Consider the following 20,421-nt stretch of genomic DNA (forward strand, 5'->3'; position numbering starts at 1 on the left):
ATATTCTCAGTTGTGTTTTAATGCTTTGTTCTTTGAATAGGGTAGAAATCTCTACTATATTTCCTGATGATTGAAAAATTTTTAAATATGTAAGTCAAAGAAAGCCCATATCCCGACTTCTATTTTGTTGTTGGCTGTTGTCAATTCATTATTCATAAATGTTTATTTAGACTGACCTTTTTATACCCACCCCATGGAAATCAGAAGTGACTCGATTATGTTCCAGGCAAGCAATCTGATCTGACAGCTGCTTATTCTCTTCTTCTAGCATGTGTAGCTTATTGGTTAGTGCACTTATGTCAACCTTTGGAAAATGAAAGGAGAAAAGAAACTATGTAAGACCCCAAAATAATCTCATTCTAAAGATAGCAAGTACAACTGTAAAAGGGACAGTATCCTGTGCACATGCTCCTACATGCGGGATGTTGAGCAGTCTTACGTGGCAGGTAGTGACATTCACCTACCCAAATGCTGGTGGCATCGTTGTGGGTTCTGACACGCTGGGCGGCTGACTGCAAGACCCGCTGCTTTGTTGGAGGCTAACCCCCCACAGAGATTCACAGTCCTAGACACCTGGGTGGTCTTTCTAGTCTGTCCTATCAGGGCACTCTGAGTCACAACTGACTGATGGGCAGTGGGTTTGGCTTTCTTTTAAACTTTATAAGGAGCCCTGTCGCACACTGGTTTATGTGCTAAACTGCCAACGGAGTGGTCAGCTGTTGGAACCCAGCATCTGCTTCATGGGAGAGGCATGGGGCAGTCTGTTTCCATAAAGAAATAATGGAGTTGGACTCTGTCCTACTGGGTTGCTAAACATTGGGATTGACTAGACACCATGGGTTTCCCTTGGTTTTGAATCTTTCTGGAAGCTGAGGCACGGAAGGGTGGGTCGGTGGGACCTGCTGACATTCCACTTAGCAGGTGAGGTCTTACCCACAGTCCCACCAGGCTCTGCTGTGAGCCATCCTGACTTCAGAAGGAGGCAGACAAGCCAACTCAGGCACAGGGCTGTCTGGGGCAGGTGCTTCCACATGTATGTTCTGGAAGATCACTTTTCTTCCCCTGAGGCCGGGGTAAAGGACAGTGGGGAGAGTTATGCTAATTGATATACTTTGGTAGAAGATGACACCAGAGGTGGGGTATAAGTATTTCTTCTAAAGGTATCCATTTTAGAAGAAAATGTAAGTTCCCCCACGGTGGTAGAGCTATATTCGCTATGAGTCAGAATCAACTTGATGCCAGTGAGTTTGGCTTTTATAAGTTAAAGAAAGCTTGGTTTCATGTAATCTTTCTTATAAAATGATAAAATGTATTGAACACAACTTAAAAGAATCGTCTCACATTATTTGCTCAGCTGGCTGATTAAATGAAATTAGTTCTAATTAAGGGCACTGAGAGACGTGTCTTGTTTTGTTTTTCTTCTCAAAGCATATTTTTTTCTGGGTAGAGAATTCTAGCTTGACAATTACTTTCAACCTATTGTGAAACTTTTTGTGACTTGTATTATTGCTGTTCAGAAATCCTGCTAATCTAAATGGTACTGGTGTGTCTTTAAAGGAAGTTTTGTTTTTGTTTTTAAGCTCTGGCTGTTTTCCCCTAAGTGATTATTTTAAATAGTAAATTAGATGGGAGTGTGTGTGTTACGTTTTAGACGGTCACCTCTGTATGCAACAGTTCAAAACACTCAAGCTCACCTCCAGTCGTCTACACCCCCTCCCCCCAATTTTTATTCTCCCTTCTTTGGGGGACCTCCATCCTCCCTGTCACCAAAGTGACACCTGCCAAGCCTCTAGTCCAGCAGTTCTCAACCTGTGGGTTGTGACCCCTTTGGGGGTCGAATGACCCTTTCACAGGAGTAGCACGATTCATAACAGTATCAAAAGACAGTTATGAAGTAGCAACGAAAATCATGTCATGGTTGGGGGCCACCACATGAGGAGCCGTCTGAAAGGGTCATGGCGTTAGGGAGGCTGAGAACCACTGCTCTTGTCCATTGTTTCATCCCCCGCCCTTACCCTTCCCGACTTGGCAACCTCCAAAGTCTGCTCCCCGTGGTATGAAGTGTTTGTCTTGCTTTCATCCTTACAGTAGCGGTCTCACATAGTGTTTATCCCTCTGTGTTTCACTAACTTCACTCAGCATGGGGCTCTCCTTTTCCTTCCAAGCCATGAGGTGCTTCCCGGCTTCATCACTGCCTTTTAACAATGCTCAGTACTCCACTGCGTGTGCGCCACAGCTTCTTGCTGATCACAGCCAGCTAGTAGTCTCTCTGCCCCCAAGGCTCCCCAAAGTGCTGTGGCCATCCTTCTACTGATGGGCGTCATGCTGGTTCCAACTTCTTGCTATTGTGAACAATGTCTGGCTACTTTTAGTGCTTTGCGTTGGCTGTGGTTGTCTGTGGTTTTTCAGATAATGTGCCTATGTATAGATTTCTAATTATCCTGCTTCAGTTTCACTGAGTTATGTGCTTAATTATGGAAAATTTCATCATGCCAATTCTTAATTAATTCATTATCTTTTTAGCTGTGGCAAACAGGTTGGCTTTGGGTTCTTATATTTTCAGCTCTAGTATGCCTTCAAATTTCTAGTAGAATATGCCACTTTTTATATTTTTAGATCTCTGCCAAAATATTTCTTTCTCTGGACACAGTCAACATTTGTTTTTTAAAGCCTGTGCCAGAGAGTGTTTCAGGCCTTTTGGGCGTGTCGTCAGGAGAGAGCAGTCCCTGGAGAAGGACACCAAGCCTGGTGACACAGCAGGGCAGTGAACAAGAGGAAGACCTTCCACTATATGGACCGACACCGTGGCTGCAACAGGAACTCAAAACTCAAGAACGACTGGGGGATGGGCAGAACCGGGCCATGCTTCTTTCTGCCGTGTGCAGGGCTGCTCCATGAACCCAGCCATCAGAAGACAGAAGGACCCGTGTGTTTGGTTTGGTTTTCTTTGTTAACTGCTGGCTCTCTTGCTCATGATGTATTGCTTCTTACTACACTTGGTTATTTATGATTGTGTGCTGGAAACTTGAAAATTATTTACAGAGATGACTTGACATGTAGAATAAGGAGTCAGAAAGGATTCTTTTGCTACTGATGAGAAGTGAACTGGGGACACCAGCGCGTAGGATTACCTCATTCCAACGTCAAGATTTCATAGCCCACAAGCTACAGATGGGTTTGAGGTTTTGTTTTCCTTTTCTGCTTCAATCTTACTCCTAAGATGCAGCTCTTCAAACGCCCAGTCTGAAGTGTGGAGTGGTTTTCTGAAGTCCCCACCCATGGTAAGGCCTACAGTGTGAGGTTTTCCTCTCTAGGAGTCCAGCCTGAATATGCTTTAGAAGAGTCTGAGAAACTTCACCTGACATTAGCAGTGATATCCCTCAAGCCATGTCCTTTTCTGAATCCAACTCCTCATCATTGTAAAGCTGCAACAACTTCTGAGTATTCTTCTGCAAAATTTTACTTGCATGTGATATTACTGATGTTGGTTAATAATTTCTGCATTCAGTTTGGGTCACCTTTCTTTGGAACGAGCATAAATGTGGATCTCTTCCAGTCAGCTGGCCAGGTAGCTGACTTCTAAATTTCTTGACATAGACCAGTGATTGCTAGTGCTTCATCAGCTTGTTGAAACATTTCGATTAGTATTCCATCAATTCCTGGAGACTTGTTTTTCACTAATGCCTCAGTGCCATTTGGACTCTTCCTTTCCGCATCACACGTTCTTGACCATGTGCTACCTTTTGAAATGGTTGAGTGCTGATCAGTTCTTTTGGGTACGGTGACTCTGTGTCTTTCCATTTTCTTTTGATGCTTCCTGCATCGTTCAATATCTTGCCCATTGAATCTTTCAATATTGCAACTTTAGGCTTGATTATTTTCTTCAGTTCTTTCTGTTTAAGATACATTGAGCATGTTATTTCTTTTTGGCTTTTAAAAATACTTTTATTAGGGGCTCTTTTTTAAAAGAATAATTTTATTGGGGCTCATACAACTCTCATCACAATCCATACATACATCATTGTGTAAAGCACACTTATACACTCGTTGCCCTCATCATTCTCAAAGTTCGCTTTCCACTTGGGTTCCTGGAATCAGCTCCTTTTCCTTTTTTCCCTCCCCCTCCCTCCCTGCTTCCCCCTCCCTCATGAACCCTTCATAATTTATAAATTATTATTTTTATCTTATCTTACACTGCCTGGCGTCTCCCTTCACCCACTTTTCTGTTGCCCATCCCCCAGAGAGGAGGTTATATGTAGATCCTTGTGATCAGTTCCCCCTTCCCTCCCGTTATCGCCACTCTCACCACTGGTCCTGAGGGGTTCATCTGTCCTATACTCCCTGGGTTTCCAGTTCTTGGGGGCTCTTACATCTCATCACAATCCATACATTCCTCCAGTGTGTCGAGCACATTAGCACATATACCGCCATCATTTTCAAAGCATTCTCTTCCCACTTGACCCCGATAGTACCTACCTATTTCTTCCCTGCTTCCCCCACCCACCTTCCCTCACAAACCCTTGGTAAGTTATAGATTATTATTTCCATATTTTACATCATCCTCTGTCACCCCTCACCCACTTTTCTGTTATCCGTCCCCCTGGGAGGGGGTTCTAGATTGATCCTTGTGATCAGTTTCCCCTTTTTCCTCCACCTTCCCCTAATCCTCCTGGTATCTCTACTCTCCTTGTTGCCCCTGAGGGATTTATCTATCCTGGATTCCCTGTGTTGTGGGCACTTTGACTCCAGGTCTTTGCACATTTCATAATAGTACTGTACTTTGTCTTTTCCAGCTGCCCTTTGAAATTTTTCTGTTCAGCTTTTTAAATCATTTCTTCCATTTGCTTTAGCTATTCTATGAACTAGGGCACATTTCAGAGTCTCTTCTGGCATTCTCTTTGATCTCTTCTTCCTTTCTTATCTTTTAAACGAGCTTTTGCTTTGTTCATGGCTGATGTTCTTCATGTCCTCCCACAGCTCATCAGGTCTCTCGTCATCAGTGTTCAATGCATCAACATTGCTTTTGAGAGGTTATCTAAATTTAGGTGGGTTATACTCAAGGTTATATTTTGGTTCTCATGAACTTGTTTAATATTCTTCAGCTCTAACCTGAATTTATATATGAGCAATTGATGATCTGTTCTATAGTCAATCCCTGGCCTCATTCTGGCTGACGATATCAAGTTTCTCCCAAGCCTCTTCTCATGAATGCAATTTTATTACTGTGTATTCCATCTGACTAGGTCCTTATGTAAAGTTGGCTTTTAAACTGTTGGTTAAAGGTATTTGCAGTGAAGAAGTAATCGGTCTTGCAAAATTCTGTGATGTGATTTCCAGTTTCATTTGTATTACCAAGGCCATACTTTGCAAATACTATTCCTTCCTCTTTGTTTCTAACTCTTGCATTCCAATCACCAATAATGATCAATGCATCTTGACTGTATGTGTGATTAGTTTTAGTCTGAAGATGATTCAGACTAATTCTTCATCACTTGCTTCAGTGATTGATGCATAAGTTTGAATAATAGTCGTATTAACTGGATTTCCTTGTAGGCGTATATATTTTATCCTATCACAGACAGCAGTGTATTTCAAAATAGATCTTGAAATTCCCTTTTTGACAAAGAGTATGATGGCATTCGTCTTGAATTTTCCATTCCTGGTATACTAAACCATATGACTGCCAACAGGGCCAAGACCAATCCATTTCAACTCACCAACGCCTATATCTTTCTTTATGCAGTCCATTTCATTTTTCCCCAGAGTCACACCTGTACATTCTATGTTCTGATTATTAATGGATGCTTGCAGTGATTTCTCCTCATTTTGAGCATGAGAAGGAAATGAAGGTCCCAAAGCTTTCCTCCACCCTGTCATTATGGCTGACTGACTGAGGAGGCAGCTCTTCCTCAGTCACACTGAGTGCCTTCCAACCCGACGGCTTCATCCTCCAGCCTGCAGTCCATCCATCCTGCCGCTACTCATGTTTTCAGTGGTCACCCTCAGACTTGGACAGTCTATTCCTTCTTCATAACCTGCTCTTATATGAACATGGCAATATAAAAGGATAACTTATTGGGACTAAGTGGAATCTATCCTGGTGTTAGGGACTGAATTGTGTCTTTTTTTTCCAGGGGCAGGCCAGTAAGGCTTGCTTTTATTGAGTGACTGATCAATAGAACTGCCAAGGCCGCTATGTACAGAGAAGAGAGGGGGAGTTTATTTCTTGGTCTCTTCCTCCTTGGACAGAGTCTTGATGATCTCCTCTTTCTTGGCCTGGAGTCGCTCCTCACGGCGCTTGCGTGCTTCCTTGGTCTTAGACTTGCGCGCCTCAGCCTGGTCAGCCAGGAGCTTCTTGCGAGCCTTGTCTGCCTTCAGCTTGTGGATGTGTTCCATGAGAATCCACTTGTTCTTAAACACGTTCCCCTTCACCTTCAGGTACAGGCTGTGATACATATGGCGGTCAATCTTCTTTGACTCCCGGTATCTCCTGAGCAGCCGGCGCAGGATCCTCATCCTCCTCATCCACGTGGCCTTCTCGGGCATGCGGGCATTGGCAGTGTCCTTTCGCTTACCTGTGCCCATATGCCTGCCCTTCCGACGGGCTAGGGTGTTTTTGCGGCATCGGGCCCGAGAATGGACGGTCACAGGCTTGCGGATGATAAGGCCATCTTGAGCAGTTTCCGCATTTGCTGACGAGAGTTGGCATTGGCAATCTCATTGGTCTCGTTGGGGTCCAACCAGACTTTCTTCTTGCCGCAGTGGAGGACGCTGGAGGCGAGCCTTTTCTGAAATCTGAGCATACTCATGGCTGCAGCCGCAGCGCTGAAAGGTGAATTGTGTCTTTACAAAATATATATTATAAACATTTATCCATATGCTTGTGGTATTACTAATCTGTCTTGGAGAAATATGGCCAGAATGCTCCTTAGAGCCAAGGATGGTGAGACTTTGTTTCATGTACTTTGGACATGTTATCGGGAGAGACAAGTCCCTGGAGAAAGACATCCTGCCTGGAAAAGTTGAAGGGCAGTGAAAACGAGGAAGGCCCTCAACAAGATGGATGGACAGAGCGGCTGCAACAGTGGGCTCATATGCAGGAACAATTCTGAGGATGGTGTCAGATGGCAGAAGGTAGCTCTGTTGTACATGGGGTTGCGATGAGTCACCGAAGAAGAACAACAAAACAACATCCCTATAGAAAAGCCGTGGAAGCTCAGGGGCTTTAGTGCTGGGCTGCTAACCTCAAGGCTAGTGATTCAAACCCACTCGTCACTCCTAGGGAGAAAGATGAGGATCTCCACTCTCGTAAAGGTTTACAGCCTCTGAAGTCCAACGGAGCAGCACCACTCGGTTCTACAGGGTTGCCATGTCAGAACTGACTTGATGGCAATGGGTTTAGTTTGGGGTTTCACAGCTGTGGTTATAATCTCACTTGGGGATATGCTAAAGAGGCCAAATCACAAGCTGTGTTCTGTACTAATTGAATTTCAGAATAAAAAAGCACACGTTAGCCACAGGGAAAGACGGACACGGTCTGAAGATGACAGAGGTAGATCCAGGTGCAAGCTCAGGCCCTCCCTGACAGCTGGCTAGAGAATCTGAGTCAAGGAGGCTCCCTAGAGCTAACCGAGAGACAGTCTTCCTCTAGAGCCGATGCACTCAAGTTAGACCGCTAACCTGAACGCAGAGAAAGTGCCCTTTTGCCCCTTATAGTGCCATCTCTGACAGCTGCACTCAGCAGTGAAGCAGCCCTGTACACTGTTCCCTGGACATTGCTGTTGGTGTGGAGGAAAGCTGCACAAAACAATTTGGCAGTAACTCATTAAATTCGGCACAGAATTACCATATAACCCAGTGACTGTTCTACTAATCCCCGCTTGGAAACTGGGGGTGTTCAAACAATTAAAAACAAAGGCAGATTTAGAGTTAATATGCATACAAATGGTCACAGCAGAAGTACTCCCAGCTGCTAAAGGTGGAAATAATCCACACGACCATGGATGAATAAGCAACTGTGGTATATGCACACAAGGAACTATTACCCAGCCATATTAATATATGCTATGACCTAGATGGGTCTTGGAAACATTATGGTAAGTGAAAGAAGTCAGACCCAAAGGTCATGTGTTATGATCCTATCTATATAATAACCAGAAGAGGCAAATCCATAGGGAAAAATCAGATTAATGGTTGACCGGAACTGGGGAAGATGGGACAGGAGTAGAAAGCCACATGTTTCTTGCATAGAGTAGATGGTGGACTCAAACTGCTGACTTTGTGGTTAGCAGCCCAAGGCATAACCCATTATGCCAACAGGGCTCCTTAATGAACCTAGTAGTAGCTAGCAATTTTCAAAGAGTACATTTGAAGCCAGCTTCATACTTACAAATTCTTTGCCATATTTGAGGCTCTTCAGGCTGGCCTGTTTTCATAGTCCTTGAACTGGATCTAACCCAACGAGACACTAAACCAGAGGAGGGACCTGCCAGCTTGGCGGGATTGCTCTTTGAGCTCCAGCTCAGAAGTGAGGCTTTCATTGCTCCTCTCAGTCCTTAACAGTTCACAGAGACATGGTAATATGAATGCTACTGAGCATAATCAGAAGCCAAGACCCAGCCCAGGCTCGGGCAAACATCAGACACCTGCTGTTGGATTTACTATCTCCTGGAAGCTCCAGGTGTGTTCTCTAGACCTCTACATCAGTGATGTGGAATCGTCTCTTCAAATGGGAAATTACAAACACCGATGCTTTACACATGGTTTATTGTTTCACTTTAATAAGGCTTTTACTGTTTCTCTGGCCATTCCACTTTTTCAGAACACAGAAATGAGTACTTTGTAGATGCTAGTAGGTACTTAGGATCGCTAAGTTTGTTGCTGTTTTGTTTTGTGTTCTAAGAAAGCAGAGTCAGCAGTCATGCCTTTGCCTCTCACAGGCCCATTAGCTGACTCCCAGGGGGGTTTCCTGCCGAAAACACGAGGAACACTAGGACCAGAGGCCGTGATGATGACTCATGGCAAACACCACCTGCTCAGAACGTTCCCCAGGCGCAGCTTTATGCTGCCGTGACTGGAGTGCCTGCCCAAGCTGCATGTGGTTTCAAGGCCGCTGCTTTTCCCTACAGCTTGGTAGTCTACAAAACCTACGGTCATTACAGCAATGTGATACTGCAACGCAGAACGCAAGAAACAACGAAACGGCAGCAAATAAAATGTGGAATACCTTGTTTTTAGCTAATTCCATTTCCAATTTGGATTTTTCTTGAGCTATGTCTTTCTCTGTTTTCTTAACCTGCCCAAGGGGGAAGGGGGGGGACGACAAAAAAGATATTTGTCAATTTCGACACGGTGGGCAGGCTGCAGGAGAGCAGACACACCCTGCATGTCAATGGATACCTACACTGCGAGATAGCACATCCTCTCAGAAAAGGGGCCAACCAATCAGGGAGTCTCTGAGGTAGAGCAGACGTCACACAGCCCTGAAATTAGAAAGACACGTCTGCAGGTCAGGCTAGGCTGGTTCCTTCCTAGGAGGACGAGAGAGCTGTCCCCTTACTCCCATGTCCCGCTCCTTCACTGGGGATCAGTTTGTGAAGTCGGGCCCGGTAACCAACAGAGGGTGGGTGGCTAGTAAGTTAGGGTTCACTGCTGCTGGATGTAAGGGCGCCGAGTGGCGTGGTTCCTGTGCTGACACACAGACAGCTCGCTACCTCGGGGTTACTTTGGTGGGAAACTCTGCCAAACTTCATGTGGGTTTTATTTCTGCTCTTGTCTTTTGCATTCAGTGTACAATTGTAGAGTCAGCTCAGCACTAACCAGGAGGTGAGAGAAACTGGCTTCCACCTACCTCACTCTGAAGCCTTTCTTTCTCTTCCAGCAGAGACTTCTTCTCTTGTGTGGAGGCTTCCAACTCCCCGCGCAATCTCATGATGGTGGATTCCAGCAGCTCTTTGTGCACAGCTGTCTTCTTCTCTGCCACCTCTGCTCGCTGGGCACACTGGCTGTGCTCGTGGACTAAGTGGTCCCTGCAGGAAGAGGACAGGGAGACACAAAGCTAGCGAGACCGCCACTGTCACTCAAGCCCACTGCCATCGACTTGGCTCTGACTCAGAGGCACCGACAGGACAGAGCGAGCGGTCCCCTGAGTTCCTCAGGCTGTCGCTCTTAACAGGAACAGACAGCCTCACCGTTCTCCCCTAGAGAAGCCGGTGGTTTCAAACTGCGGACTTCGCAGTTAGCAACAGAAAGACTGCCCGATGTTCTCACAGGACAAATGTTCTGCCCAAGAGCCATTCCCGACATGGCCTAACCAAACCAGTGCCTAGAGGGTGGACTCTTGATCTATTTTACCTTGGCGGCTGCTCTAGTAAATGTAGAATTAAACTTTTTCAACAGGGACAAAAGATACACAAGAGTCGCCCATCATTTACTTACAGATGGGCCTGGATCTGGGCTTTCTCCGTCTGCGCAGCCTGCAGTTGGCTGGTGAGACTGGCGTGAGCGGCAGCCTGCATTGAGGTCTGTTCTTGGACTGCCCGTGCTGTCCTTGTCTGGTTTTCCTGCGTGTCCACAGAGATGTTAGAAGCTGAGATGCCAGAAGGTCATTTGATAGTGTTATCAGGAATAACATAAAGCAAGCTGGTAACACTCTGCTCTCATAAACACAGAACCTCTTTTACAGGGAAATTACTATAATGCCATTGATCCCTCCCTCTGCCTGTCCTGGGTTGGCCAGAATTCTACACTTTTATAGCTCCCCACCCAACAGTCAAGGGCACTAATTACGTAACTGCTGCAAAATTTATAAAATTCCAAATGCCAACATATTTTAAAGGTATAAAATATAGGTATAAAATATTTTTGGTATTTAAAAATTTCAATATGATATACCCCTGTCTTTAATAAGTATAACTTAAAAAGGGGATGTGAAGGGGGAAGCTGATAGCAACAATGACTGTATAATCCCACCAAGGGGCTGAGGGGAGCGAATAACAGAATTGTAGGTGAATGGATACATTGGATGGGGTAAGACACAGCAATATATACAGAGGTTCCGGCGGGGCAAGGGTGGGGAAAGGGGATAAAGAGGAGCAGATATCGAAGCGTTCAAGAAGGAAACTGTCTTGAACCGGTTGTCGTAGCAATTGTACAAGTATGCTTTATCTATTTGAATTATGGAATGTTATGCCATCTGTAAGAGCGCTGAGTAAAATCAGTTGAAAGTGTAACTATGTAAGCGTCATCAAGAAGAAGTGAAAAGATCCTTCCACTTCCGTCTTGCACCCTACCTCTCCCAAAATCCAGTCATTTTGCGCAGCCTGGTGTGAACAGTGCTGAGCGCCTCTTACACTGTGCTCAGACACAGCTACAGCAGGAGCATGACAATAGAATCACTTCTTGTCAATCATAACTCATTTGGGAATTATCAAAACACAGTTTTTATACATAGAGACCCTCACCTACAATCCATAAAGCTTTTGTCCATACAACACATATTAACACTTCTTTTTGTAAACATTTCCATTTCCATGGTAACATCACTGGATTACAAGCAGGCCACACTTGGTAAGATGGGAGAGAGCCCCCTTGTGCTGGGTTCCACACCTTAAACAGGTTTGGGCAGTAGTACATACACTATCCAGTCCACAAAATAAGTTCTGTGGAAGTAAGGATTTTCCCTTGTTGTCTGCAGCACGGTCTAGCATCACACTTGAACACAGTGAACCCGACATATTTGTTGAATGAATGAAGACTAAGTATATTGCTTTTGCTATAAACAAAATATGTAATCACTATGGAAAATAACAGAAATATAATGAAGACAATATCTCTGTTTCTAGGAAGTTCACAATGTCACAAGAAACAAACCACATATATAGATATCAGAAAGAAAAAAAAAGCATGTGGTCAGGGTAAGGCACAAGGGAAGCATGACATAAGCAAAAAACTGAACCTGGGATCAGACCTAGGTTTAAACCCAGGTTTGCTTCCCTTACTACTTAGATGAGTTTGAGCAAGTTAATTAATTTCTTTAAGCCTTGTTTTTCTTAATGAAGAGAATAAGCACTCCTTTACACGGGAATTGCTGAAAGGATGTAACATACATAAAATCCTTGAGAAAATGCTCGGTACATAGAGAGTGTGCTAAAAAAGAGAACTGTCATTACTGGATGAGTGCTCTAGGCACAGACGTTGCAAAGGGAAACCCATGCTTCTACTTGGGATGACCCAGCTCCCTTCTTAAAGTGAATCGAGTTCCAAAAAGTGGGAGAGGGAAATGACATCAGCAGAAACATGGTCGCGCACACCACGTGAGTAGAACGGTAAGCACTTTAGGGATAGGTTTACATGTGCAACAGGATTCTAAAATGGGGCTTTCTCAAAAGGAATGCAGGTTGTAAAGAAACCACCAAGACAATTCTATGGGTACAGTGGAGCATCCTTCAGCTGAGAACAAGAATCCGTGATCCAAAAAATAAAAACAATTCAGCAAATGTTTTGGAAATACTCATTAAAATTGGTTACTTATCCAGTTGGCACAGCATGCTTCCTGATGGCACAGCCAGGGAGACTTCCGGCTGCCTACGCCCAATGCCCCCTCGTGTCTCCAGTGCACACCTGGAGAATGGCTTGGTAGTCAGCCAAGATCCGGGCCTTCTCCGTACCAGTGGTCTGCAGCATGCTGCTCAGCTCTGAACACTTACTTGTCAGTTGGTCATTCAAAACCTATGGCAAAATAGACAGCAAGATATGGATTTCTGCAATAATCATTACCATTATGTCAGTATTTTTTTATTTTATAAATCATTTTATTGGGGCTCCTACAACTCTAATCCATACATACATCAATTGAGTAAAGCACCCTTATACATTCGTTGCCCTCATCGTTCTCAAAATTGGCCTTCCACTTGGGTTCCTGGAATCAGCTCATTTTCCTTTTTTTCCCTCCCCATCGTCCCTCCCCTCTCCCCCTTCCCTCATGAACCCATAATAATTTATAAATGATTATTTTATCTTATCTTACACTGCCCGGCGTCTCCCTTCACCCACTTTCCTGTTGCCCATCCTCCAGAGAGGAGGTTATATGTAGCTCCCCGAGATCGATTACCCCTTCCTTCCCAGTGTCGCCACTCTCACTGTTGGTCCTGAGGGGTTCATCTGTCCTAGAGTCCCTTTGTTTCCAGATCCCACTGTACCACTGTGTATCCTCTGGTCTAACCAGGTTTGCAAGGTAGAATTGGGATCATGATGGTTGGGGTGGGAGGAAGCATTTAAGAACTAGAGGAAGGTTGTGAGTTTCATTATTGCTACACTGAACCCTGAGTGACTCATCTCCTCCCCACTACTCCTCTGCCAGGAGTGTCCAGCTGTCTACAGATGGGCTTTGGGTCCCCATCATGCACTCCCCTCATTCATGATATGATTTTTCCCCCCTGCCTTGGTTGCTTGAAACCTGGTCCCCTCGGCCCTTCATGATCACACATGTTGGTGTACTGCTTCCATGTGGGCTTTGTTGCTTCTGGGCTAGATGGCCGCTTGTTTACTTTCAAGCCTCTAAGTCCTCAGACGCTATATCTCTCAATATCCGGGCACCATCAGCCTTCTTTACCACACTTACTTATGCACACATTGGTCTTCAGAGTTTAAGTGGGGAAGGTGATCACACAATGATGGTTTTTGTTCCTTGGTGTCGGCTACCTGGTCCGTTCAACACTTTGTATTCACTTAGGCTGTGTGCTTCTTCTCTGTGGGCTTTGTTGCTTCCGAGCCAGATGGCCACTTGTTTGCCTTCAAGCCTTTAAGTCCCCAGTATGTCAGTATTTTTAATGACTGTATATTATTTCCCTATATATGTGGATCTAATTAACCTATCCCTAATTTACATTTCATTTTGAAACTCCAAACTCACTGCCATCGAATTGATTTCCAATCACAGCAACCCTAAAGGGCAGAGTAGAACTGCTCCTGTGGGTTCCCAAGACTGCAACTCTTTAGGAAAGCAGAGAGCCTCATCTTTCTGCTGCAGAGCTACAAGTGAGTTAAATGTGGAACCTGTATGTGTGACCAGTATGCCACCAGGGCTCCTTGATATTTCAATAATATCAAGAATTCTAAATTAAAAAGAGATACATTTTGTTTGGGTTGGAGCCCTGATGGGATAGTGGGGAGCACAAGGCCAGCCCTTCAGTAGGAACGAGAGGAGGTTTATTATGCCCGCAAAGATTTCCAGCCTCAGGAATTTGCAGGGCCAGCTCTACTCTGTCCCATAGGCCACTGAGAGTCAGATTGAACTCAGCAGCATGGAGGGTTTGGTTTGGTGGCGCACTTTATTGACCTTCGATGACTGACCTTCTACTTTTGGACACTGGCCAATTAGAGCAGGTAGTCGGCAGGATGAAAATTTACAGAGTAGGCACCTAGCCAATGTTAGAGAAAAACATTCCGATGATTTGATGAGGATTCAGACATTTTCAGCTGATAACACAAAGTGGCTAAGCTCCTCCACCACTAATGAGAGCATTCATAAAGGCAAATCTGAGGTGACTTTCACGAGGAGCCCTGGTATGCTGTTGGGTAAGCACTGGACTGCCGTCTATGGAGTGGGTGGTTCAAACCCAGCAAGCGTTTATTAGCTTCCTACAATGTGATTCTTGCTGCAGAGGATACAAAGGAGGTCTAGGAACGCACTCTTGGCATTGAACTGCTTAGAAGTCGGTCATTTCACCAGTAACTTAGAAAGCAAGCAAGGGCACAGTGCAAGCTCGGGTGTGACGAAGCACTGTTATCTCATATACTGCACAGTGTCAGCTCCTATGTTACAGGAATTTAGAAAGTGAAATGTGGTGTATTTAACTTAATGCTTCACAGATGAAGTAGATCTCCTGGGAACAAAACTTTGGGTAATGGAGATGGTATAAACTTATATAAGCATTATTATTAATCTTCAGACACAATTAACATATGAGGGTCTGAGCAATGAGGAAGATTTACCCGTGCTTTTTCTGATGATTCTTGAAGGGAGATTATTTCAGACTTCAGATACACATTTTCTTCATGTTCCTTGTTGAAAAATATCTGTAATGTCTATAGGGGAAAAAAAAGGAATCTCTCTATTGACAAGTATCAAGAGAACTATTTTGTGTATCTGTCAACCTACCTTTTCTGTTTTCTGACCAGTACCAGTTTAAGTACTAATGATATATACACAGTGTCTTAGAAAAAAAATGTTTTAAGCCAAACGCTTTGATATCTTTACCTCTTCAACTTCTCTTCATTTTTCAATTATTCCTCAAACTGCTTTTAAAAATTTATCTAGGCTCATTGGATTTCTAACTAGAAAAACTTTGTTTGACTAATATTCTGAGCTAAATATTTTACCTAATATACTCAAATCAAGACAGTTTTACTCTCTAAGGTGAAATATTTGCTATCACATATGTAGGTTTTCCTGTTACTAGGAAGATTTTGTGATTTCAAAGATACACATTCGAGGATCTTTAAAAGCGATAGCTGTTGAGGGCATTATTATTCAGTAACACCTGGGGGTGGAACAGAAGAAAACACCCTGGCCCCTGAGAAGAAACAGCTCATTTCTCACAGAGATGGGGACAGGTGTGGGGCTGTGGGGTGTGCTTTCCCTAACAAGCACTGAATGGAACAGGAAGGAGAGGGCCTAAGTCCTACAGAGGGAACCAGTTTTTCTCTTTTCCCAGGAGAAGTATGCCATGCTAGGTAATCATCTGAGAACAAAAGATGCGACCACATCCTGAAAAATTATTCCAGACAAGGTCAGAACTGTAATATAATTAAAAAGTAGTTATATTTAATAAAAAATTCTTTTTCAAAATAATTAGTGTGTAATTGATATAAAATATGAGTAAGTCCCATCATTTTTGCTAGTTCATTTTTCCAAAAATCTAATAACTGGCCTGAGAAATTTCTTATTTCCAAATATCCATTTGACAACAGTCCTGAATACATAACTTACATGGAAGCTTATTTTATATGTATGTATATATATATGCCATCTCTTAATCCATCCAATATATCCATGCATCATAATTCTGTTATTCCATCCCCTCTAGTGGGGTTGTACAGTCAGCATTGTTATCAGCTCCCCTTCTCCCCCTGTCTTCCCATATCCTCAGGGAATCAGTACTCCCCTTGCTGTTTCTGAAGGGTCATTCATCCTGGCATCCCTGCATCAGATGATCTTAATTACATAAATGGACACACATAGGTCTAACAGTATTAATGAGGTAAAACATAAGCCTTCATGGTAAGGGGAGGAAATATTAAAGAACAGAGGATAGTTTTTATGTTTCATAAGTGCTATATTGTACCCTGAATTCCTCATTATCCCCCACCCCCACCTCCACATGGCCCCTCTTTGAAGGCCTGTCCAATTGTCTTGCCATTGGGTTTTGGGTCTCCACTTTGTCCATACTCCTTCACATCAATTTGATTGCTTGTTTTTGAACTTCTGTTACCTAGTCCCACTGACACCTCATGACCCCACAGGCTTGTGTGCTTTGTTGCTTCCCTGCTAGATGGCTGCTTGTTTGAATACAAACCTTTAAGATCCCAGATGCTATATTTTTAAATAGCTAGGCACCATCAGCTTTCTTCACCACATTGGCTTATGCACCCATTTTGTCTTTAGCGATCATGTCAGGAAGGTGAGTATCATACAGTGCCCCATTATTAGAACAAACCATTTCTTGTACATAGGTGAGATTTTAGCAGAGGCCCAAAGTCCATCTGAAGCTTTGTTTTTAAGATAGTCTTTAAGACAAATAACTGTAAACAAATGTAGACAAAGAAACTCTTACTCAGTGAACAGAGTGAGCTCTCCGACCTCAAACTTACCTTATTTTCATCAACCAACTTGACTATGAGGTCATCTCTAGACACTAAAAGCAAAAGAAAGAAAACACACATAACTATGAAAATAATTCACCACATTGAGATCACTCAGCAATTTCTCCCTGAGCAGCTCTATTCTCTCTCTCTTTTTGTCTATATTTTACAGAATTTGGGAGTGCTGAAATATTTTATGATCCTATTTTAATAGACAGGAGACTAAGTCCTAGAATTATCAAGAAGCTAATCCACAGTCATGTGCAAAAGGGAAAACAAGGAAACATTTGACTGTCTGAGTACAGGAATGGAAGTCTCAGGGGGATTCTAAGCAGAGGAGGGTCACCAAAAAAGTTTTCTGAGAAAGACCTCTTTCTAACGGAGGCCCAGTGAAGCAGGGAGGTAAGTTTGGTAGCTGTTGCAGTAGCTGACAGAGGGAAAAGGAGGGGGGTCTAATGCAATGACAATGGGTTGCAGAAGGTTCGTGAACACTATGAAACAAGGAGAGTTGGCAGACTTGGTGGGTGAAGACTTGGTGAAGAAAAGGCACACTTGGGCAGCAGACTAGAGTGGAATAGGGAATGCGCAGGCTTTGGAGACTGAATGAGGTAAAACAATTTGAATTATATATCTGCAGGACAACTAAATGGATGCATTCACCATATATACTCGAGTATAAGCCAACCTGAATAGACACCTAACTTTACCATTAAAATGCATAAAAATGTGCTGAAAAAAACTTGGCTTATTGGGGGACGGACAGCAGAGAAGTGGGTGAAGGGAGACTTCAGACAGTGTAAGATATGACAAAATAATAATAATAATTTATAAATTATCAAGGATTCGTGGGGGAGGGGGGAGCAGGAAGGGAGGAGAAAAAATGAGTGGATGCCAGGGGCTCAAGTAGAAAGCAAATATTTTGAGAATGATGATGGCAACAAATGTATAAATGTGCTGGACACAATGGATATATGTGTGGATTGTGATAAAGAGTTGTATGAGCCCCCAGTAAAATGATTTAATTTTTTTAAAAAAGAAAGAAAAAGTGAATAATCTTAAAAAAAAAAACTTGGATTATACTCGAGTATATGTGGTCACTGGTCGCAAGCTACCTTTCTGAAGGCCAGGAAGAGACTTTCCATGGTCCAACAGATCTGACATCAAGCAGAGAGTATTATAGTGTGCAGAAAGTCAAAGACAGACAACTGGGGCACCATTTGGTATTTTGTGCACTAGCCAAAAGATGACAATTTTTCTTTCTGAAGAATTAAAAAATAAGCATAAGTTTGGTTTCAAAGAAAAATTCATAAAGATCTATTTTGTTTCACTTTATCTATAATCAGAGAATCAAAAACACATAAAAACGAATTTTTAAATATAGGCGACACCTTAGGAAAAAGTTCAACATTTTAAAACGTGTGAATCTGACTCAACCCATTTAGAGTAAATTCTAACTTGAAGCAAATGAAAGATAAGAGCTAAAACTACCTGGGCTATAAGGTCGCTGAGTCAGACTTTACTCAATGGCAATGAATTGGGAGTTGGTATATGGCCTATTCTGAAAATTCCACTAATCCAAAAATGAAAAAGGAACATTAAACGATTTAGTCACTTTAATTAATACATAGCTAAATATTTATTGATAATAAAAAGCTGTTAAATGATTAAAATTTTAATCCATTAACCCAAGTAGCTAAAAGCATTCTATTTATAATCTAGTTAAACTATTTCTGCTGCAAAATAATGAATTTGCATGTATATAAACAGTCTCTAATTCCATATTCTGCATACAGTAGATATTTTAGCCATTTGAGTTACTGTTGTTTTAGCTTTCATTTTTAAATGGTCTTCCATCTAGTCTTTGAAAAAAATTAAATGCAGTAGTTACTTCATGAGAAATTAAGATGAAAAGCTCAACTAACAGACTAGAAAGACCTAGGATTCAACGCTTCCTGGGGTCCGTGGGCAGTCTCCCTGGGTCTTCGCTTCTCCTCTGTAGAACGGTCTCTTCCAAGGTTGTTGCCAGGCTCAGATGACATGATCTGGCAGCACCCTACACTGTACCTTGTATGTTTGTAAGCACACAGCACCTTGTTATTAGGTGCCATCGCGTCCGCAACCGTACAAAGACAAAAATTATCTGTGACACCGCCAGTGAGAGCTTCACGAGCCGACATCTACCCAAAGTATTTTCTGTTAAAGCGTAAGTCAAAACATCAAATGAAATGTTTCATCATTTCCTTTCTCGTTTGGTATTTCCTGTCTCCAGTGCAGCCACAGAGCGGAGAAGACGGGCTGGAAGAAACACTGGCTTAGAGTTAGGAGGTCAGGATTCAGGCCCCATGTCAGCACTTCTTCATTGCGTAACTTGGAGAAGGAAGCACAGTCTTAAGAACTACATGTAATGCCTGGTGTGAACGCTCTGTGCAGGCCAGGAGAGGCTACTCGCCCTGCAAGACTGCGTCCTACTTCCGTGAGTCCATGAGTCTGACTTTCTGGGGGCTGCTTCACAACTTCAACAGCTGGGCAGTACAGGGCTCACAGTAGGTTGGAAGAGGCATGAATTCAAGAGACCAGGATCAAATCTAGACTCTTCCATCCCGGAGCTCTGTGATCTCTGTTTACTCATTTGTGAGATAAAGGTCATTTAAACTGCCTCTAGGCACCTTAAGAAGCCCTGGAGGTGACGTGGGTAATGTATTGGGCACCTGCAGTCATCCACTGATTCAAATAGAAGTTAAGAGAGATAGATCGATGACCACAAGAGTGGGGAGCCTGACATGGAAAGTGGTGGCGGTGCGTAAGTTACCCCCCCACCCCCCCCCACCGCTATGATGCTGACTCATCGCAGCCCTACCCAGGGCTTTGGAGACGAATCTTTGCAAGAGAAGACAGCCTCCTGCTTTTCCATGGAGCAGCAGGTGGGCTCGAATCACCAGCCCTGCAGTTAGCAGCCCAACCCCTGAGGATAGATATCCTTCTATACGGATGAACATTCTATCATTTAATATGGAGCTCAAGTCTGTAAAAGCAAACACTCTCAAGCCCATAAGCACTTAAGCCAAACACTAAGGAAACAGATGAAAAAATCACCTCTAGACAAAGAGTTTATAATTGAGAGAGGAAAATTCTATTTTAGTACCAATATTCTTTTTTCCCTGAGTTTCACAGGTAAGAAATAAATTGGCAAGTTGTGTTATTTAGGACTTTGGGTGAAAAGTTCCCACTTCAAGAATCTGGGCCTCAAGAATGTACACATGAGATCTCAAAGAACTAATGAAACTATGATTTCTAGCATGTGTTGCCATACCGAGATCACACTTGAGCTGTGAGGTAGCAGCTTTCAGCTCTTCTTTCTGTTGCTGCTCCTGTACCAGCAGAGCTTGGGTTGTCTGTGTAGAATTTCGCAAGGCAGTACAGTTTTTCTGCAAAAGGTGCACCTGCAATTGAATTTTTAAAAAAAGTCCTTTTCTGTAAGGTAAAGATTTCTGATAAACTAACCTATCACACATGTGCGAGGGAGAATTTGCCATCTTAAGGTCACTTTGGGGGGAAAGC

At 43.3% G+C, this 20,421-nt stretch overlaps 1 protein-coding gene and 1 pseudogene across 1 annotated transcript in view; both read right to left on the reverse strand.

The window, feature by feature from the left end:
* CCDC150 (coiled-coil domain containing 150) overlaps nt 1-20,421 on the reverse strand; it is a 69,460-nt gene that overhangs the window by 32,399 nt on the left and 16,640 nt on the right. Inside the window, exons 7-14 of the mRNA XM_075529247.1 lie at nt 20,174-20,303; nt 16,873-16,916; nt 14,995-15,087; nt 12,622-12,729; nt 10,438-10,562; nt 9,851-10,028; nt 9,227-9,295; nt 191-304 (exon numbers count right to left, since the gene is read on the reverse strand). Coding sequence (XP_075385362.1) covers nt 191-304; nt 9,227-9,295; nt 9,851-10,028; nt 10,438-10,562; nt 12,622-12,729; nt 14,995-15,087; nt 16,873-16,916; nt 20,174-20,303 — 861 coding nt within the window. The remainder of the gene's footprint in view (nt 1-190; nt 305-9,226; nt 9,296-9,850; nt 10,029-10,437; nt 10,563-12,621; nt 12,730-14,994; nt 15,088-16,872; nt 16,917-20,173; nt 20,304-20,421) is intronic.
* LOC142423869 (large ribosomal subunit protein eL19-like) lies at nt 6,116-6,809 on the reverse strand (annotated as a pseudogene).

The sequence above is a fragment of the Tenrec ecaudatus genome, chromosome 13 (genome assembly GCF_050624435.1).
Source record: "Tenrec ecaudatus isolate mTenEca1 chromosome 13, mTenEca1.hap1, whole genome shotgun sequence".
NCBI classification, from domain to species: domain Eukaryota; kingdom Metazoa; phylum Chordata; class Mammalia; order Afrosoricida; family Tenrecidae; genus Tenrec; species Tenrec ecaudatus.